At 46.5% G+C, this 19172-nt stretch overlaps 1 protein-coding gene across 1 annotated transcript in view; it reads right to left on the minus strand.

Annotated features, from left to right (window-relative positions):
* The window catches only part of LOC115110280 (inactive phospholipase C-like protein 2), a 91141-nt gene that overhangs the window by 17443 nt on the left and 54526 nt on the right, over positions 1 to 19172 (minus strand). Inside the window, exons 2-4 of the mRNA XM_029635786.2 lie at positions 14917 to 17406; positions 6139 to 6342; positions 3522 to 3597 (exon numbers count right to left, since the gene is read on the minus strand). Of these exons, the coding sequence (XP_029491646.1) occupies positions 3522 to 3597; positions 6139 to 6342; positions 14917 to 17406 (2770 nt within the window). The remainder of the gene's footprint in view (positions 1 to 3521; positions 3598 to 6138; positions 6343 to 14916; positions 17407 to 19172) is intronic.

Consider the following 19172-nt stretch of genomic DNA (forward strand, 5'->3'; position numbering starts at 1 on the left):
ATAAAAAACGGGATGAAATGTATATATTTTTCCTGCACAAATATACACAGAATACCCCATAATGGCAAAGTGAAAACATGTTTTTAGAATGTTTTGCACTTTGAATGAAAATTAAATACAGAAATATCTCATTTACATAAGTATTCACACACCTGAGTCGATACATGTTAGAATCACCTTTGGCAGCGATTCCAGCTGTGAGTCTTTCTGGGTAAGTCTCTAAGGGCTTTGCAAACCCGGATTGTACAATATTTGCTCATTATATATATTTTTTAATTATTCAAGCTCTGTCAAGTTGCTTGTTGATCATTCATTGCTAGACACCCATTTTCATGTCTTGCCATAGATTTTCATGCCGATTTAAGTCAAAACTGTAACTAGGCCACTTAGAAACATTCAATGGTGTCTTGGTACGCAACTCCAGTGTATATTTGGCCTTGTGTTTCAGGTAATTGTCCTGCTGAAAGGTGAATTTGTCTCCCAGTGTCTGTTGGAAAGCAGCTTTTCCTCTAGGATTTTGCCTGTGCTTAGCTCTATTCTGTTTCTTTTTATCCCCCCCAAAACTCACTAGTCCTTGCAGATGACAAGCATAGTAATAACATGATGCAGCCACCACCATGCTTGAAAATATGAAAGTTGTACTAAGTGATGTGTTGTGTTGGATTTGCCCCAAACATAACACTTTGTATTCAGGACAAAGTTCATTTCTTTGCCACTTTTTTTGCAATATTACTTCCTCCTTTTAACTCTGTCATTTAGGTTAGTATTGTGGAGTAACTACAATGTTGTTGATCCATCCTCAGTTGTCTCCTATCACAGCCATTACACCCTGTAACTGTTTAAAGTCACCGTTGGCCTCATGGTGAAATCCCTGAGTGGTTTCCTTCCACTCCAGCAACTGATCAATGCACTTTATGTATCGAGTCATAAGTATTTGGACAAATTCACTTACAGTGTCTTCAATTTAGTCCAAATGTTTGCATTTGGTCTCATATTCTTAGCAAGCAATGATTACATCAAGCTTGTGACAACAAAGTTGTTGGATGCATTTGCAGTTTGTTTAAGTTGTGTTTTGGATTACGCTGTGCCCAATAGAAATGAATAGTAAATCATGTATTGTGTTATTTTGGAGTCACTTGTATTGTATATAAGAATATAATATGTTTCTAAACACTAATAAATGAATGTGGATACTACCATGATTACAGATAATCCTGAATGAATTGTGAATAATGATGAGAAAGTTACAATGTCAAAGATCATACCCCCAAGACATGCGAACCTCTCACATTTACCAGGGAGGTTAGCATTTTGGGGGGGGGGGGGTGATATTTATGCCTCTGTAACAAAGCTGGAGTCTTTGACAATTTGTTGGGCCTTTCTCTGACACTACCTGGTATAGAGGTCCTGGATGGCAGGGAGCTCGACACCAGTGATGTACTGGGCCGTACTCACCACCCTCTGTAGTGCCTTGCGGTCGGGTGCCTTGCAGTTGCCGTACCAAGCGGTGATGCAGCCAGTCAAGATGCTCTCAGTGGTGCAGCTGTAGAACTTTTGGAGGATCTGAGGGCCCAGGCCAAATCTTTTCAGCCTCCCGAGGGGGAAGGGAAGTTGTAGTGCCCTCTTCAAAACTGTGTTGGTGTGTGTGAACCATGTTAATTACTTAGCGATGTGGAGGTAACTTGAAACTCTCGACCCGCTCCACTCCACTCCGTTTCCTGCAGTCCTCGATCAGCCCCTTTGTCTTGCTGACGTTGAGGGAGAGGTTGTTTTCCTGGCACCACACTGCCAGGTCTCTGACCTCCTCCCTACAGGCTGCTTCACTGTCCAAATAAAAACGTTAGGAGGTGTACACATGTGCCCTCGCTGCTGGTTTACGTGCATCTGTTTAATATCCATGGGCTTACCAGTGCAGAGATGTACTATCTGTGTTATGTCTCGCCTTCAGAGGCGGGCAGATACAAATACTGTTGGTAAACAAACATAATGAGGATAAATCAGGAATCCTGATGCATCTTCATCTTATCTTCTCTGCCATTTAGGAGTGCTGTCTGTCTGCAGCCGACTTTCTGTCTGCGGTCGCTCGGTACTGCAGTGGGGGCAAACTGCAATTACAGCCCCGCGCCGAGGATGGGGAGCCAGGAGAAAGACAATCATTGGCCCCCTAATTTGGAGCCATTTTGCACTTAAAAGATCTCATTATAGTCAATTACAACCACACACCAAAAGCCTTAGTCACCGCTATTGTCCACAAGCCATTCAAAAAAAGAAACAGCATTGACGATTCCCTGACTCCATTCTCTCCCTCATCCTATCGTCTATTACTGTCCTTCCTGTCCTCTTTATTCACTCAGTTGATTCACTCCTCTTGTTCCATTCAAAGCCGCCTTGCTCGGTGAGTGAATTCACATGTCGACTGACGTGTTAACTACCCAGGGCTGAGCCCCTGGAGATATGTGGTAAATTACTGGATGACGACAGCAATAGCAATGACAGTGACTATGATGAAATCCCCACATGTATTTCTATCTCCTGGACCAGCAGCATTCCATCCTGCATTCCACTGCTGGCTTGCCTCTGAAGCTAAGCAGGGTTGGTCCTGGTCGGTCCCTGGATGAGAGACCAGACTGGAAGTGGTGTTATAGAATATCTCATTGCCTTGTGTAGGGTGCTGGCTTTCAGATGGGATTTTAAAATGGGTGTCCTGACTCTCTGTGGTCACTAAAGCTCCCATGGCACTAATCATAAGAGTAGTGGTGTTAACTACTGGGGCGGCAGGGTAGCCTAGTGGTTAGAGCGTTGGACTAGTTGTAAGTTCAAATCCCCGAGCTGACAAGATACAATCTGTTGTTCTACCCGTGAACAGGCAGTTCCTAGGCAGACATTGAAAATAAGAATTTGTTGGGGCCTCCCGGGTGGCGCAGTGGTTAAGGGCTGAGACTCTAGGTTCACGCCCAGGCTCTGTTGTAACCGGCCGTGACCGGGAGGTCCGCGGGGCGACGCACAATTTGGCCTAGCGTCGTCCGGGTTAGGGGGGGTTTGGCCGGTAGGCATATCCTTGTCTCATCGCGCACCAGCGACCCCTGTAGCGGGCTGGGCGCAGTGCGCGCTAACCAAGGTTGCCAGGTGCACGGTGTTTCCTCCGACACATTGGTGCGGCTGGCTTCCGGGTTGGATGCGCGTCGTGTTAAGAAGCAGTGCGGCTTGGTGTTGGGTTGTGTATCGGAGGTTGGGTTGTGTATCGGAGGACTTTCGACCTTCGTCTCTCCCGAGCCCGTACGGGAGTTGTAGCGATGAAGATAGTAGCTACTAACAATTGTATACCACGAAATTGGGGAGAAAAAATACTTGTTGGTTATTACTGCATTGTCAGAACTAGAAACACAAGCATTTCGCTACACTCGCATTAACATCTGCTAACCATGTGCATGTGACAAATAAAATTAGATTAGATTTGATTTTGATCTGTTTGTGCTGACCTTATGAGACAGGCTGGTAAAGTGAATACTACAAAGCCTTACCTGCCCGTTGTGCTTGTGTAAGCTTGGAGTAGACCACATCAGCTGACTCAATCAGCGTCCGGCTCGTCTGAATCATCTATAGAGAAATAAACAGGGGACAAGTTTATGCAAAAGGAAGTGAGGTCGTACAGCATCAAGCAATTCCTGTGTCTTATGTCATGAGTCCTACTGTACAGAAGGCTAAACAGGACAATGGAAACACTACCTCTTAGAAAAGAATCACACAGAATTATCATTGAATGTACGCGTAGCCAAACATAGGGGAATACTACAGGAATAATGAATAACAAAGTCTCTTCTCAGAGACATTCGATGGAAGAGAAAGAGGGTATGTCAACATTTCTCAAAGTCCTTTGATCATTGGCTCTTTATAAACATTTTTATCCCTCTGCTATGGCCAGACCCTGGGAATCACACCCACACACACAGAGATAGAGACAGACAAAACACATACACCCACACACACACACACACACACACACACACACACACACACACACACACACACACACACACACACACACACACACACACACAGAGTCAGACAAAACACATGCACCCACACACACACGGTCAGAATAAAACACATGCACCCACACACAGACAAACACACACACAGTCAGACAACAGACAAAACACATGCACCCCCCCACACACACAGTCAGACATAATACACACACACACACACACACACACACACACACACACACACACACACACACACACACACACACACACACACACACACACACACACACACACACACACATGGCAACTGATGACAAAGTCCTGATCATGTGGTGACACAATAGAGGACAGGAGGTGAGAACAGTCTGGTCGCATCCTAAATGACACCCTGTTCCATATTTAGTGCACTACTTTTGACCAGGACCCATTGGGCTCTGGCCAAAAGTAGTGCACTACATAGGGAATAGGGTGCCATTTTGTGATGCAGCCCCCGTCTGGTCCCCTACCTGTGTTCCTGGAAGCATTGAGCCAGCCTTACAGCTTTAGCTGTGACCTGATCTGAAAACCTTCTGCTTTTACAGCCTCTCCCTCCCACGGACAGTGAGAAGCAGCTGGCCTGACCCAGCGGTCAGGAGAATGCTAATGAAGTTTCACAATTTAGTTAAGAGCACAGAGACAAGAAGCAGGCCACTGTGTGTGGGCTGGTACAGGACCACTGGCTCTGGGATCATATTGGTCAGCAGACAGGACAGGGGGCTAGCTCCCATTGGCTCAGGCTGAGCTGGGTCTCTTTGGACTGGCCTCAGGGGCGCTGACCACAGAGTTCCAATCTGCTGATGCTCAGTTCACTCCTAGGTTACAGCGCCTGCGTCCAACCAGCCCACGTGTGGACAACCATTAATGTCTTAATGGCTAGGGCTAGTACACACACACACACACGCACACAAACGGGTACACACACACACAAACGGGTACACACACACACACACACACACACACCAGCACACACTGGAGCCTCTGTTCTTGAGATTGGGGCGTGTGCCAATGGACTAATCTTTGGAAGCACACAGTAACACTCAGCTGACTGACCCTGTGCTCAGGACAGGCAGCCTCTGTCTCAGACACACTCAGCCTCACTGTAGATTCATCTCCTCAGCTGTCGGGACTCTGCTAGCTAACGCTGGGAGGCTGGGAGCACAGGAATGTTGCAATGGAACAGCAGTGGAATTATTTTTAGGCCCATCATTTAGGCTCTTCATTAAAGCACTTCACGTGTGAATGTAATGTACCGGGGCCATAAGAGGTACTCAAAGACAAGCACGCAGAGGGAGAAAGCTGATTAAAATACAAAGCTATTTAGAGCCTCAGCTATGGAACTTATATGAGGTTGTTTCACTCTAGGTGTCAGCAATAGGAGTGACTGGGATATGAACGGTAATGTCATGTAGCTACAACACCACAACAGTTCCTCTCGGATGACCCAGTTCAATAGGTCAAACCAATCTCCATCAGGGGGGTGGAATAGTGGGGTGTTGACTTGCTCTGAGCGCTGGGGGGTGGGGATTTTAACCACCCCTGTGTTGGCCTGTACCAGTAGGTGCCTGGTGAATAATGAATAAGCTGGTTGTTATCACAGATCAGACAGCAGCCAGGATGGAGAGTGACGGCTTGGGGAGGCACAGGGCATGATGGGAAGCCGCGCGGAAGCGCAGCAGGGCGAACCGCTCCGGAATGAATTAGTGCTTATCACAGCGCTGCAGTAGCTATAGGAAATGGTTTGTTCACTCCCTGTGGTGGAGGTCATCTGTGGCGTGTTGCCTTGCTGTGTCATAATGTGCTAACAATTTATAACATTTTCCAACACTGATAGTATTATTTCAAGGCATAGTGTGCAACAGACTCTTAAGACTGTATAGTGCACAAGGGTGTTGTAGCTTGTCACCTTACCAGGTCGTGATGCGTTTTTCATTTCATAGCACCTTTTTGGTGAATAACGTTCACACGCCTATGAACCGTCAATGAACGTTGCGCTTGCGTTACTCGTTCAGCATTTACCCACAAAGTGTATATCTCTGAATACAACATAGACCTGAACAGAACGGTAGCTCTGCAGTGCATGTTATGCCTATGTGGTGCTGATGTAGCGTACCATGTCGTAGGCGGTGAGGACCTTGCGGAGAAGCTCGGGGACGGGCCCTTGGGCCTCCATGGTGGGGTAGGCTTGACTCAGGTCCACGGTTACCATGAGCGCTCGCTCGCTGTTCATCAGCCACGTGGACACGGTCAGGATACACTGCTTCATGTTGGCCGCCGGCGTCAGACCACACAGCTCCTTGAACGACACCATGGCATTCTGGTAAATAAACAGAGAGGATCATGGATGAGGGTTTGCATCACAGAATCTGTAAATATTGAAAGGGATTGTAAGGTAGTGGACCCAAGGTCCAATTCAAACACAGAGAGGATGCCTCGTTGATTCTATGGTGATCATGGGCCAAGTTGACCATTATTACTACATTGCCCACAGCAACTTAAAAACCAGAAATCATTGTGACCAAAATGTTCCACAAGACCGTACTCTACACATGAGATAAATGTGGTCCACCGTATCCTGATACTCTCCTCAGGTCAGAGAAAACCTCAGGAGAGAAAGAACAGACCTGATTGCGTTTGTGTTCATTAGTGAACCTAGCTGTTCCCATGACATCACAGCCTGCTTGTTCAGTGGTGCAACGCGGCCCTGGAGCCTCCACCGCAGGCTGCCTGGCCTTGCTCTGCTCCCAGCCTCTCTCCTCTCACTTCCCCTGGCCTGGCCCTGGCTCTGGCCCTGCCACAACGCCTGCCTCTCTGCCTGCACCTCCTGCGTGACTGTTCACATCACAGCCCAGCATTGTTCTCTCCAGCATGGGAATCTGAGCCCTGATTCGGGCCCACCAGGCTATTCACACAGTATATGACCATTCACTGGCCCACCCAAATAAACAGGGAAAGAAAAAAAGGGGGATGAAAGACAGAGACCAAAATTGGAAAGAGTGAGAAGGGAAGAGAGGGAAGAGAGGGATAGAGAAGGGAGAAGGAAGGGAGGGAGAAAGAGAGACAAGTGGGGAAAACCAGTCGTAAGACAAAGAGGAAAAGAGGGGGAAAAAAGGGAAAGAGAATAAAAGAAGGAGGGTGAGAAACAACAGACTGAGGGAGGAAGAGTGTGTGGTGATGGTATTTGGGAAGCGGTCAACAAACCAGGCAGTGTAGGCCAGGCAGTGTGGGAACGGGGCTGTGTCCCCTGCAGGACCTCCGGCCCAGGAGAAAGGCTCTTTTCTCCCCCTGGAGGATGGCTGTGGGCCGACCTTCCTGGACATAGGCATCTGTATGCACACACAGCCTCAACTAAAGCTATTAACACCCTCGGCTGAGGAAGCACAGCCAAGGAGAGAGGCTTTTACTGTTGAATGGGAAATGTGTATGGGTTTACTCACTGTAGTGTAGGTGTAGATGTGTGTGTGTGTGTGTGTGTGTGTGTGTGCACGTGCCAGTGTGTGTGTGTTTGCGGAAGAGTGTGAGTGTTTGTTTCTGTGTGCCTGTGTGTGCGCATAGTGCATTCCTGTGTCTGTCTCTGTATGTTTGTGTGAGTACACGCCCCTGTGTCTGTCTCTGTATGTTTGTGTGAGTACATGCCCCTGTGTCTGTCTCTGTATGTTTGTTTGTGTCTGTCTCTGTATGTTTGTGTGAGTACACGCCCCTGTGTCTGTCTCTGTATGTTTGTGTGAGTACACGCCCCTGTGTCTGTCTCTGTATGTTTGTGTGAGTACACGCCCCTGTGTCTGTCTCTGTATGTTTGTGTGAGTACACGCCCCTGTGTCTGTCTCTGTATGTTTGTGTGAGTACACGCCCCTGTGTCCCTGTGTCTGTCTCTGTATGTTTGTGTGAGTACACGCCCCTGTGTGTGTCTCTGTATATTTGTGTGAGTACACGCCCCTGTGTGTGTCTATGTTTGTGTGTACACGCCCCTGTGTGTGTCTCTGTATGTTTGTGTGAGTACACGCCCCTGTGTCTGTCTCTGTATGTTTGTGTGAGTACACGCCCCTGTGTCTGTCTCTGTATGTTTGTGTGAGTACACGCCCCTGTGTCTGTCTCTGTGAGTACACGCCCCTGTGTCTGTCTCTGTATATTTGTGTGAGTACACGCCCCTGTGTCTGTCTCTGTATGTTTGTGTGAGTACACGCCCCTGTGTCTGTCTCTGTATGTTTGTGTGAGTACACGCACCTGAGTGTGTGATTGTTGTTGCTCTAAAAACTCCATACTGTATCCAGACTGCAGGCAGGGCCACAGAACCAAACAGAACAGTTAGCCACTGTCTTTAATTATCCTCATCCCTTCCTCCACCCCTCCAACATTACATTCCCCAAATGAGAACTGGTGTCTGGTTTCACTGTTGTTTTTGTTCCCCTCTCTCTTTCTCTCCCTTTCTTTCTCTTCCTCTCTCTCTCTTTCCCCCTCTCTCTCCTTTCTCTCTCGTTTCTCTTTCTCTCACTGTCCGGACTGCAGTTTGGAGTGAATGCAGCAGGCCCTTTACTGGAACGCCGCATACTGGAACGCCGCAGGAACAGAGTGTGGGGCCGTCTGCCTGCTTGCCTGTTACAGTGTTCCAGTCAACACTCTGCAGGGAAACATACATAGGCATTTCTTCTCTCTCTCTCTCTCTCTCTCTCTCTCTCTCTCTCTCCATCTCTCTCAATTCAATTCAAGGGCTTTATTGGCATGGGAAACATATGTTAACATTGCTAAAGCAAGTGAAGTAGATAATAAACAAAAGTGAAATAAACAGAAACCGTAAACATTACACTCACAGAAGTTCCAAAAGAATAAAGACATTTCAAATGTCATAGTATGTCTATATACAGTGTTGTAACGATGTGCAAATAGTTAAGTTAATGTACGAAATGGGAAAATAAATAAGCATAAATATGGGTTGTATTTACAATGGTGTTTGTTCTTCACTGGTTGCCCTTTTCTTGTGACAACAGGTCAGAAATCTTGCTACTGTGATGGCACACTGTGGAATTTCACCCAGTAGATATGGGAGTTTATCAAAATTGGGTTTGTCTTCAAATTATTTGTGGATCTGTGCAATCTGATGTAAATACGTGTCTCTAATATGGTCATCCATTTGGCAGGAGGTTAGGAAGTGCAGCTCAGTTTCCCCCTCATTTTGTGGGCAGTGTGCATATAGCCTGTCTTCTCTTTCTCAATAGCAAGGCTATGCTCACTGAGTCTGTACATAGTCAAAGCTTTCCTTAAATTTGGGTCAGTCACAGTGGTCAGGTATTCTGCCACTGTGTACTCTCTTTTTATTGCCAAAGAAGCATTCCAGTTTGCTCAGTTTTTTTGTTAATTCTTTCCAGTGTGTCAGCTTGCTTAGGGGAATTTTCTCCAGATTCATCTCCCAGTAGGTGATGGCTTTGTTATGGAAGGTTTGGGAATCACTTCCTTTTAGGTGGTTGTAGAATTTAACGTCTCTTTTCCGGATTTTGATCATTAGCGGATATCGGCCTAATTCTGCTCTGCATGCATTATTTGGTGTTTTACATTGCGCATGGAGGATATTTTTTCAGAATTCTGCATGTAGTCTCAATTTGGTGTTTGTCCCATTTTATCTCTCTCTCTGTCTCAAACACACACACACAGTGTATGCGCATACACACACACACACACAAAGGCACACACACACAAAGGAAAGGGAGAGTTAAATCCTAAATAACCTGAATGGATTTCCTGCCACTCCTACAGAGCCTGTAACTGCCAGTCTCCTCTCCCACTCTCCTCCTCTCCAAACCCCTGCGAGAGGAACACACTTCACTCTGCTATCAGAGTTATAGATCACCTGGAAAAGTAGTTCTTTGAGATGATCCATCACTCTCTGTCAGAGGTCACTGAAGTGTGATAATGCATTTCTTAATACCATTCCATGCGTATTACGGGGTGTGATTGTAGGCCAAAAAAGAACAAATAATGTCATTTAAAAGATGTTCTTATCCAGAGTGACTTACAGCTGGCCAGAGTGACTTGTGTGTGTTTGCGTGTATGGCCAACAGTTTAATTAAAAGACTGCACTATACTCCAGAGTTGCGCAGCGGTCCCAGGCTGTGTCACAACAGGCTGTGACCGGGAGTCCCATAGTGCGGCGCACATTTGGCTCTGCGTCGTCTGGGTTTGGGGACGGTTTGGCCAGGGGGGCTTTACGTGGATCATCGCGCTCTAACGACTCCTTGTGGCGGGCAGCTGGTTAAGCGGGAAGGTGTTAAGGAGCGCGATTACGCGGGTCATGTTTCGGAGGACGCATGACTCGGCCTTCGCCTCCCGAACCCGTTGGGGAGTTGCAGCGATGAGACAAGATCGCAATTGAATATCATGAAATTGGAGTATACAGTATCAATCTGCATGTATGCATTTACGCATGAATGGGTGTGCTATTGTGGTGCTATTTTGGTGCTGTGACAGTGTGTGCTGAGGTTTCTCTCATTACCATGCACCCTCAACACAGGCCTTCTCGAAGAAGACTTGAAGTCTACTTTAATTCTCCCTTCTTTACTCTTTCCAGTGTGTCTCAGGGGAGAGGAGGCTCTTTAATGGAGACCAGACTACACTGTGTGACGCTTTCAGCTGCCAGCTCTATGTCTCCCAGAGATGAACGTACTTTGGTGCAAAAAGTGCAAATCAAACCCAGAACAACAGCAAAGGACATTGTGAAGATGCTGGAGGAAACAGGTACAAAAGTATCTACGTATATATCCACAGTAAAACGAGTCCTATATTGACGTGACCTGAAAGGCCACTCAGCAAGGAAGAAGCCACTGCTCCAAAAGCGCAAATAAAAAAGCCAGACTACGGTTTGCAACTGCACATGAGGACAAAGATCGTACTTTTTGGAGAAATGTCCTCTTGTCTGATGAATCAAAAATAGAACTGTTGGCCATAATGACCATTGTTATGTTTGAAGGAAAAAGGGAGAGGCTTGCAAGCAGAAGAACACCATCCCAACCGTGAAGCACGGGGGGTGGCAGCATCATGTAGTGGGGGTGCTTTGCTGCAGGAGGGACTGGTGCACTTCACAAAATAGATGGCATCATGAGGTATGAAAAGTATGTGGATATATTGAAGCAACATCTCACGACATCAGTCAGGAAGTTAAAGCTTGGTGGCAAATGTGTCTTCCAAATTGACAATGACCCCAAGTATACTTCTAAAGTTGTGGCAAAATGGCTTAAGGACAACAAAGTCAAGGTATTGGAGTGGCCATCACAAAGCCCCGACCTTAATCCTACAGAAAAGTTGTGGGCAGAACTGAAAAAGCGTGTGCGAGCAAGGAGGCATACAAACCTGACTCAGTTACACCAGCTCTGTCAGAAGGAATGGGCCAAAATTCACCCAACTTATTGTGGGAAGCTCGTGGAAGGCTACCCGAAACATTTGACCCAAGTTAAACAATTTAAAGGCAATGCTACCAAATACTTTTTGAGTGTATGTAAACTTCTGACGCACTGGGAATGTGATGAAAGAAATAAAAGCTGAAATAAATGAAGTGGTGATCCTAACTGACCTAAGACAGGGACTTTTTACTAGGATTAAATGTCAGGAATTGTGAAAAACTGAGTTTAAATGTATTTGGCTGAGGTGTATGTAAACTTCCGACTTCAACTGTATACTACGGGTACAGGCAGGGTCCATCTGGGGAGACCATCTACAAGAAAGCATTGATGTGCATTATTGACGCCATCCATCTCAACATCAGGCCTGAGGCCTCTCTTTTCAGTCTATTGAAAAGGCTGTTTGCCCATTTCTATCGCTGTTCCTCTGAGGGAGATGGACATTTGACATCTCCCTTTCAGGAAGCAGGGCAGCTGCTGTGCATGCTGGCAAAAACACCATCACACACACACAGATCTGGTCACCTGCTGTACCAGTTGCCTAATCGTAATTGGCTTCTAAAACCTTGTATTATGATAGAAAAATTAATAGCTCCTGCATGCACATGAAAACGTCACAACTAACATATCTGGCTTGTGTATCATTTCCATGCTTAGTATAGACCCCCCCCCCCGATTTAATGTGGGGGTGTTAGCATAGACTGAGTCATTGTCACTGGCCTATTTTGAACATTGTGTAATCACAACTTCTGACTCACACACGAGCACAGATTTGAAATAAAATGACTGGTGACACTTTATTTGGGTAGTCTGTAGAGCATCTAGAGATGGACTATCAGTAACATTCCAACTATCTACTAACCCTAACCCTTACCTTAACCCTTACCCTAATCCTTTTTCTAAACCTCAACCTAACCGCAACCTCAACAAGCAGTTAGTATGCCCATCTGTAGAGCATCTAGAGATGGAAAATCTGGACTATCCAAATAAAGTGTGACAAAATGATTAGTTGGCAGTATCTGTATCAGGAATCTTGCTTCCATCTACATTTAACAACTGCATGAGGTTTGTATCGAGTCCCCAAATATGTCCAGCTGCTTTTCACAAGAATTTCTCTAAACATACTATTTACTGGTATAGATTGTATCCGGTCATTTGCCTGAAAATTACCCTCCACTTATCACATCCGTACCGACACTATAAGGAAAACTATTCCCTAAAATTACAGTATTCATTTTCAGTCTGGAACACAACAACATCTCCCTTTTTTGTAACAGTGCCTGGGTAAACGAGATACCCTTTTTGGAAAAGAGAGAGTCAAGATCATCTGCATCAATTTCCACAAATGAAAAATGTATGACAGCATACCACATGATCTCTAATCACATCCCCTGCTTAGTTATTGTGGTTCTTGGCTCTTGTTTGCCATGTCCTTAGGCCTAGATTGAGGTTGGCTGGCGGGAGAACAGACCTATCACAGCTCTCCAGCAATGTTGGGGTTTAGGCTGAGAGAACAACAACAGGTCTGGAGACAGTCCTAAAGGCTCTGAGAGGATTACCAAGTATAGTACCTGAGATCAGGAGTCAATCGTGCAAATATCTGGGATAGTGATTTGAAAACAGAGCATCTGGGAGCTGAAAAAGTAGGTAGCTCTACATACCTGGGTTCATACCGATCACAGACTGAAGATACATAGTGACCTAGTTTCCTTCTTTCACTAACAAACACAACATCTAATAATCATACATTTGTTATTTACTGGTACTACAATAGCTTTTTCAGCGCTTGGAGAGAACGTGTAAAAATTGCTGCCAATCGTCATAATAAGTACTGTTCTGAATTCCGCTGAGACCTAGCTATGGGTGTGCACTGCAGTTCTTCTCTATGTAAACTACCATCTCCACCCTTGAGAAAACATATTTGCATGAACGCCATTCATAACAAACTATCATTGCAGGAATATTAAATAAGAAAATATCCTTCTTCAGAAAAAAAGAGAGCTATTGTCGAGTTGATGCAACTACAGTGCTAAGCGATAGACGGAAATGGACTATGCAGCCTAAACTACTGTCAGTTTGAAATGATTTGAAATAGGCCTAAATCCTTCACATGAAACAATAAGTGCTCATGAGCTACTGTAGTAGTGAAGGAAATCCAATTAAGAAAGATAGTAGAAATGGAGCTCAGAAAGAATAGAGGAAAGACACAAATAGAGAAATGTATAATGAGTTTTATGATGCCCCGTGTTTCCACATTTTTAGAATCAGCTTTTATTTTCCAAGAGCTGTGGCAGTTGGTTTATTAAGGAACCAGGTCCATTCCATTCCTCGGGCAAATCAAGTGTTGTTGATGGGGTTAAAAAGCCCATAACCTACCTGGGATATAAAGCAATGTCAACTAGAGGTCGACCGATTAATCGGAATGGCTGATTAATTAAGGCCGATTTAAAGTTTTCATAATAATCGGAAATCGGTATTTTTGGGTGCCGATTTGCCGATTTTAAAAATGTTATACCTTTATTTAACTAGGCAACTAAGAACACATTCTTATTTTCAATGACGGCCTAGGAACAACAAACTATGAGTCGACGTCTGACCCCGATGAAGTTCAAAGTATCCAGAGAAATAGTCTATTCTCAAATCTGTCAGGCAGGACAAGAGGCCTGCCAGTCTAAACCAGACAGCTGATGTACAAAGTATACAGGGCGTGTAAAGCCTCCTCACTTCCCATCTTTATCATCACACAGACAGAGAGTAGACCAGACAAGACAGAGAAAAGCTTCAATTTATGTCCTTCAAACATGACAACAACAATTTACAAGCTGTACTCAAACTGCCATCCAATCCTGACAAACATCTAAATATAAACTATTGCAAAACATAAATTGATGGCTACTTATAATCTCAGGGGTGATGTTAGTGGGAGAAGTGGGGGTTCATAAACTATTATGAAACATGACTGGTTTGTCATTTATCATTTCTGTGGGGGGTTCATAAGGGTGCTCACAGAGCCTAACACAGACCATCATCCACTTAATGATGACACTTTACACAAACCTTTTAATTGTCCAGCTTTACTGACATTCTCATTTATGGCTCCTGCCTTTTACATCACGTAAATACAACACAATTAGCAACGTTTCTCTATCCATCAGAGTGACAAACAGAGAACGAGCTGAGAGTCACCTCAACAACGTTTGGTTCCTATTCAATGAGGTGCTAAGGGGTCACCTGTCTAGCTACTAATTGTGCTATACTATTTCTTCCCAGGCTCCCTCACTCCTAATTGGTGTCTCCTTCTATCTCTCGTGGAATGATTGAACAGTTTTATCGTATTCCATTATGGAAATGCAGCCTGAGAGGCAATCACGACTGCTTAATATCTCCACATCACCCAACTTGGTGTCATTTCCAGATGTAATGTATGCAAGGGAAAGTGCCTGCCTTTAATGCTCCTTCAAAGAATTTATAAAAGTTTGTGCATGTAATGAATGTTAAGTACTTACCTGGACGTTCTCCCGGAGGTCTGTGGCTTCCCTCAGAGGCTGGGTGGATGCTCTGAAGAGCTCGTCTACCACCTTGATACCGGTGGTCTTGCTGGAGGTGTACTCACGAGCCTTCTTGCCCTTCCTCACCGACAGGCCTCTCTTGTGGGCCTTGCCCCCTCCCCTTCTGTTGGTGATGGCCACATGTACGAACAGGGTGCAATTGGGTAGGAACTCCCCCGTCAGCGACTGCAAGGGGATGTGCCTGTAGCCAGGCTGCAGACATTCAAAGGGGATTGTGTACTGGCCGATGAACTCGTCTCCGATGTAGTCGTCGTCCAGCACTACGAAGCGTAGTGCCGCCAGCTCCGGCAGGTTGATCTGGAACTCAAAGCTCTCGTCGAAGACGGGGTTGTCTCCGTTTTGAGAGACCGTCTTGGTCCTCTGCTCGGCACAGTCGGCCGGGATGCCGTGGATCTCTGCATAGATGTAGGGTTCCACCACGTCTCCCTTTGCAGCAGAGCCCCTGGGCTTGGGAAGATTCTGCCCGCTGATCACCTTGATGTGGAGAAGCTGGGCGGACACCCCTGGCAGGGATTCCCTGGCATTGGCGCTGAAGTATGACACCTCCTCCCTCATGATGGCCGGCCGCAACACGTAGCCACAGTTCCCGTTCTGCCTGAACCATCCCAGGTTGAGGTCCATCATCAGGCCCGGGGTCTGGTAGTTCATGGCTACAATTTGGCAACCACACTTCCAGAAGTCCTGGGGATTCATGTTACTGGCGTCGATCCGCATCGGAGTGGGGTACACCCTGGAGAGAAAGCGCTTGTTGTAGCACACAAAGTCCTCGGGGAACTCATTGGCGAACCTGTTGGCGTCGACCTCATTGAAAGAGCACATCTCCCAGTATTTCTGATCCCTCTTGGAGATGTCAAAGTCCCTGAACTGCACTGACTTACAGAGGGAGACCAGGTCCGACAGTTCCTTACACAGCCTCAGCCGTTTGCAGCCAAGGCCATTGAGATGGTCTTTATCATCTGCCCCCACCCTCCTGGACATCTCCAGACCCTCCTCCTCATCAGTCACCTCCCCCTCTGACTCGGGGTAGTTTGGGGGCAGCCGCTTGCCCTTCAGCAGGATCTTACCCTTGAGTTCCTCTGGGGAGGGTAGGTAGTGGTCCTCTGAGCTGGGGGCATCCAAGTACAGCTTGTCTCCAAGGATCTTCTTCATGTGCTGGGCCATGACCCTCTGCTGGGGGATACAGCAGTGTGTCACCAGGCAGAGGATGAGGGGGTACTCAGAGCTCTCAAATGCATACTGGTTTATAATATCCAAGACCTTGCAGAGGGCTAGCTGAGATGCCACCGAGTTCCCCACGTACACCACAGGTTCGTTGTCGGGGCCGTCCCACACAATGACCTCCAGGCTGCGGCAGCCCATCTTCAGGGCCCGGATGTAGCTGCTGATGTCGGAGGAGCCCCAGAAGTGGTCCTCTAGGAGGGAGGCGTTGTGCGAAGAGTTGATGTAGTAGTGGGAGAGCGGCTGGCTCATGTCCTGGCACACCCGCTTGTGCTGGGGGTCGAAAATGTGACACTCCGAGGAGAGGAGGTAGTGCGTGAAGCCATCAATGGAGAGGCTGGCCTTCTCCCGGCCCTCGGCGGATGGCTCGTATTTCTGGACGATGCCCCGGCACATGTCCTCCGTCACACCCTCCATGCCCTGCTCCACCTCCACAAACAGCATCAGGTCCTTGCTGTCCAGGTACTCCTTGTTGCTGGAGAACTGCACCAGCAGGAAGAAGATCTCTGGCCTCGTGCACAGCTCGCAGTAGGCCTCCACAAAGGTTTCCATGTCAATGTCCTCCCCATACTGGTCTTTGGCCTTCTGGAGCTCCTTGAACTTCAGCTCTATCCGGGACTCCTTCATGCCCGGGTTGAGTCCCTTGATGATCTGGGTGGCCCTGAACAGGTCGATGTGGCCATTCCTCTCCATGTCAGCCAGCTCAAACACTGATCCGATCCAAGAGGTCCTCAAGCTGGGCTGGCTAGGCTCAACCACATCTACCATGTGCCTCCCGTAGGAGACCAAGTAGCGGAGGCCCATCACCCAGGTGCTGACCACATCAGCCGTGCTGGCCACCAGGTCCAGAGACTCATAGTTGTCCCCATAGATGATGGAGAAGGCACACTCATCTGGGAACTGGTCAGACAGGCCATTGCTGCGCAGCACAGGGGTCTTCTTCCCCAGACGGACCTCCTTGATGCTCTTGATCTCCAACTTGGCTTTCTCTGAGTCCTTCTTGGAGGGCTCCCAGCGGAGCCAGTGCATGTCCGGGTCCAGTAGGAAGTAGCGGTTGTACATGCGCGAGTTGGAGCGCACCTTCTTCATCTCGCAGCCCTCCATCATGAAGGCCATGCAGGCGGCTGTGCTGTTGATCTTACGGTCGTTGGGCATGGAGCTGAAGGAGACAGTCTTCTTCTGCCTCACCTGCCTCTGCTTGGAGCCATCCTGGAGTGAACAAGAGAGAGACAGAGATGGAGAGAGAGCGTTAGCAACACATTGACTTTTTTCTTTCCAAACACATCCACATTAAACAGATTGATGAGACTGATATATAACTTTGATTACATAAGCCAGGAGAGTCAAAAACTAGCAGACAGAGCAGAGGCGTCCTTTCATCGCAAGGAGAGTTTACACCTATGTGGATGGATGTGTATACTGTGGACACAGAATCTCAACACAGACTGTCCCTGTGCTGCTGGCAGGTAAAGATGGATCTGATTGACCTCCCTCTGAGTTCTGCTAAACCAGGCATTAATAACCTGTCATCAGAAGACCAGTTATGGAGGACATGGTGGGCATTTGTGTTTTCACGCAGCCATCCCCTTCCTTCCCCTGCTCACCCCTCACCAAGCCAAGCCCCGGAGGCTTGGTCATTAGTGCCAGCCCAGTGCCATGGATGCCCCATGCCCTGCCTGCTCTGACACCTGACTGCCGGAAGAAATAACTAAATCAATGCTATTTTTAACAGATTCATAACATTGTGCATTGTGCAACACAAAGACATTGGCCTTTGGGATGATAATCAGATGCATGTTCAAAATGTATATTTCCTTGTCTGATTATTCAGCTCCCAGTTTACATTGTGTAACTGCGTGGTGAAGGCTCCCACGGTCTCTCCTCAAGACAAATGGTAATATAATGCAGGCCGTCCGAGGACTGTTTCCGTTTAGAAGTGCAGCACTCAGTTTAATGATAGGGCTATAAGACAACGGATACCATTTTGTTTTGGCTAACGTTTCAATCATTTCATTCCTCAAACACTCCTAAGGAACTTCAAAGTACATTTTCAAACTACAATAGAGCTACAAATGAGATTTTGTTATTGTTCTTTTTGCACACTCACAGGACACATTCACTCACACACACACTCACATTGACACTCCAACACGCACGCACGCGCACACGCACGCACACACAAACAAATATCGTATTGGAATTGACCAATACTTACTTACTTTCTCGTGTTCTTCTTATTCTTATTTTTACTTCTCGTGTAGTTTTGTTCTACTTTACTTTATTTGATAGTACTACAGATATTGATTACTGCATTGTTAGAATAAGAGCTTGCAAGAAAGGCATTTCACTGTACTTGTGCACGTGACATTAAAACTTATCAAGAGGGGGAATGAATTAACTTTTAACTGCACTAGCAGAGCCTGTCTGCAATATTTGCAGAGCCAAGTGCACTTCTAATTAGACTTATCTCCCTCAGTAACTCCTGGGCAGCTCTGGATCCTTACAGATTATAAGACTGGGGAGACAGAGATAATGAGAGAGAGATAAACAGAGAGAAATAGAAAGACAGAGACAGGCAAAGAGGTTCCATACCTCCTGCCAAGAAATGGGGAAACTTTCATTGTAACTGGCATTCAGACCTACCACTGTACAATATAGTAGGTATTGTCAAAAATCCCTATTGGACCTGTGTACTAAGATAGAGAGAGATAACACACACACACACACACACACACACACACACACACACACACACACACACACACACACACACACACACACAGACAGGGAATAATGACATTTGATACACTAACTATTCCAAATGTGTATGAATCTGTACATTTCCTTACTGAAAGATAAAGTGGGAATCGACTTGTGGTCGATTCATGACTTGTGGTTTTCATGAATGCAAATCAGACATAATGAGCTATCGGCTTGTCACTTGCCATCGACTTAACTGAGCGCCGAAATCTTTC

This window comes from Oncorhynchus nerka, linkage group LG26 (assembly GCF_034236695.1).
Source record: "Oncorhynchus nerka isolate Pitt River linkage group LG26, Oner_Uvic_2.0, whole genome shotgun sequence".
Lineage (NCBI taxonomy): Eukaryota > Metazoa > Chordata > Actinopteri > Salmoniformes > Salmonidae > Oncorhynchus > Oncorhynchus nerka.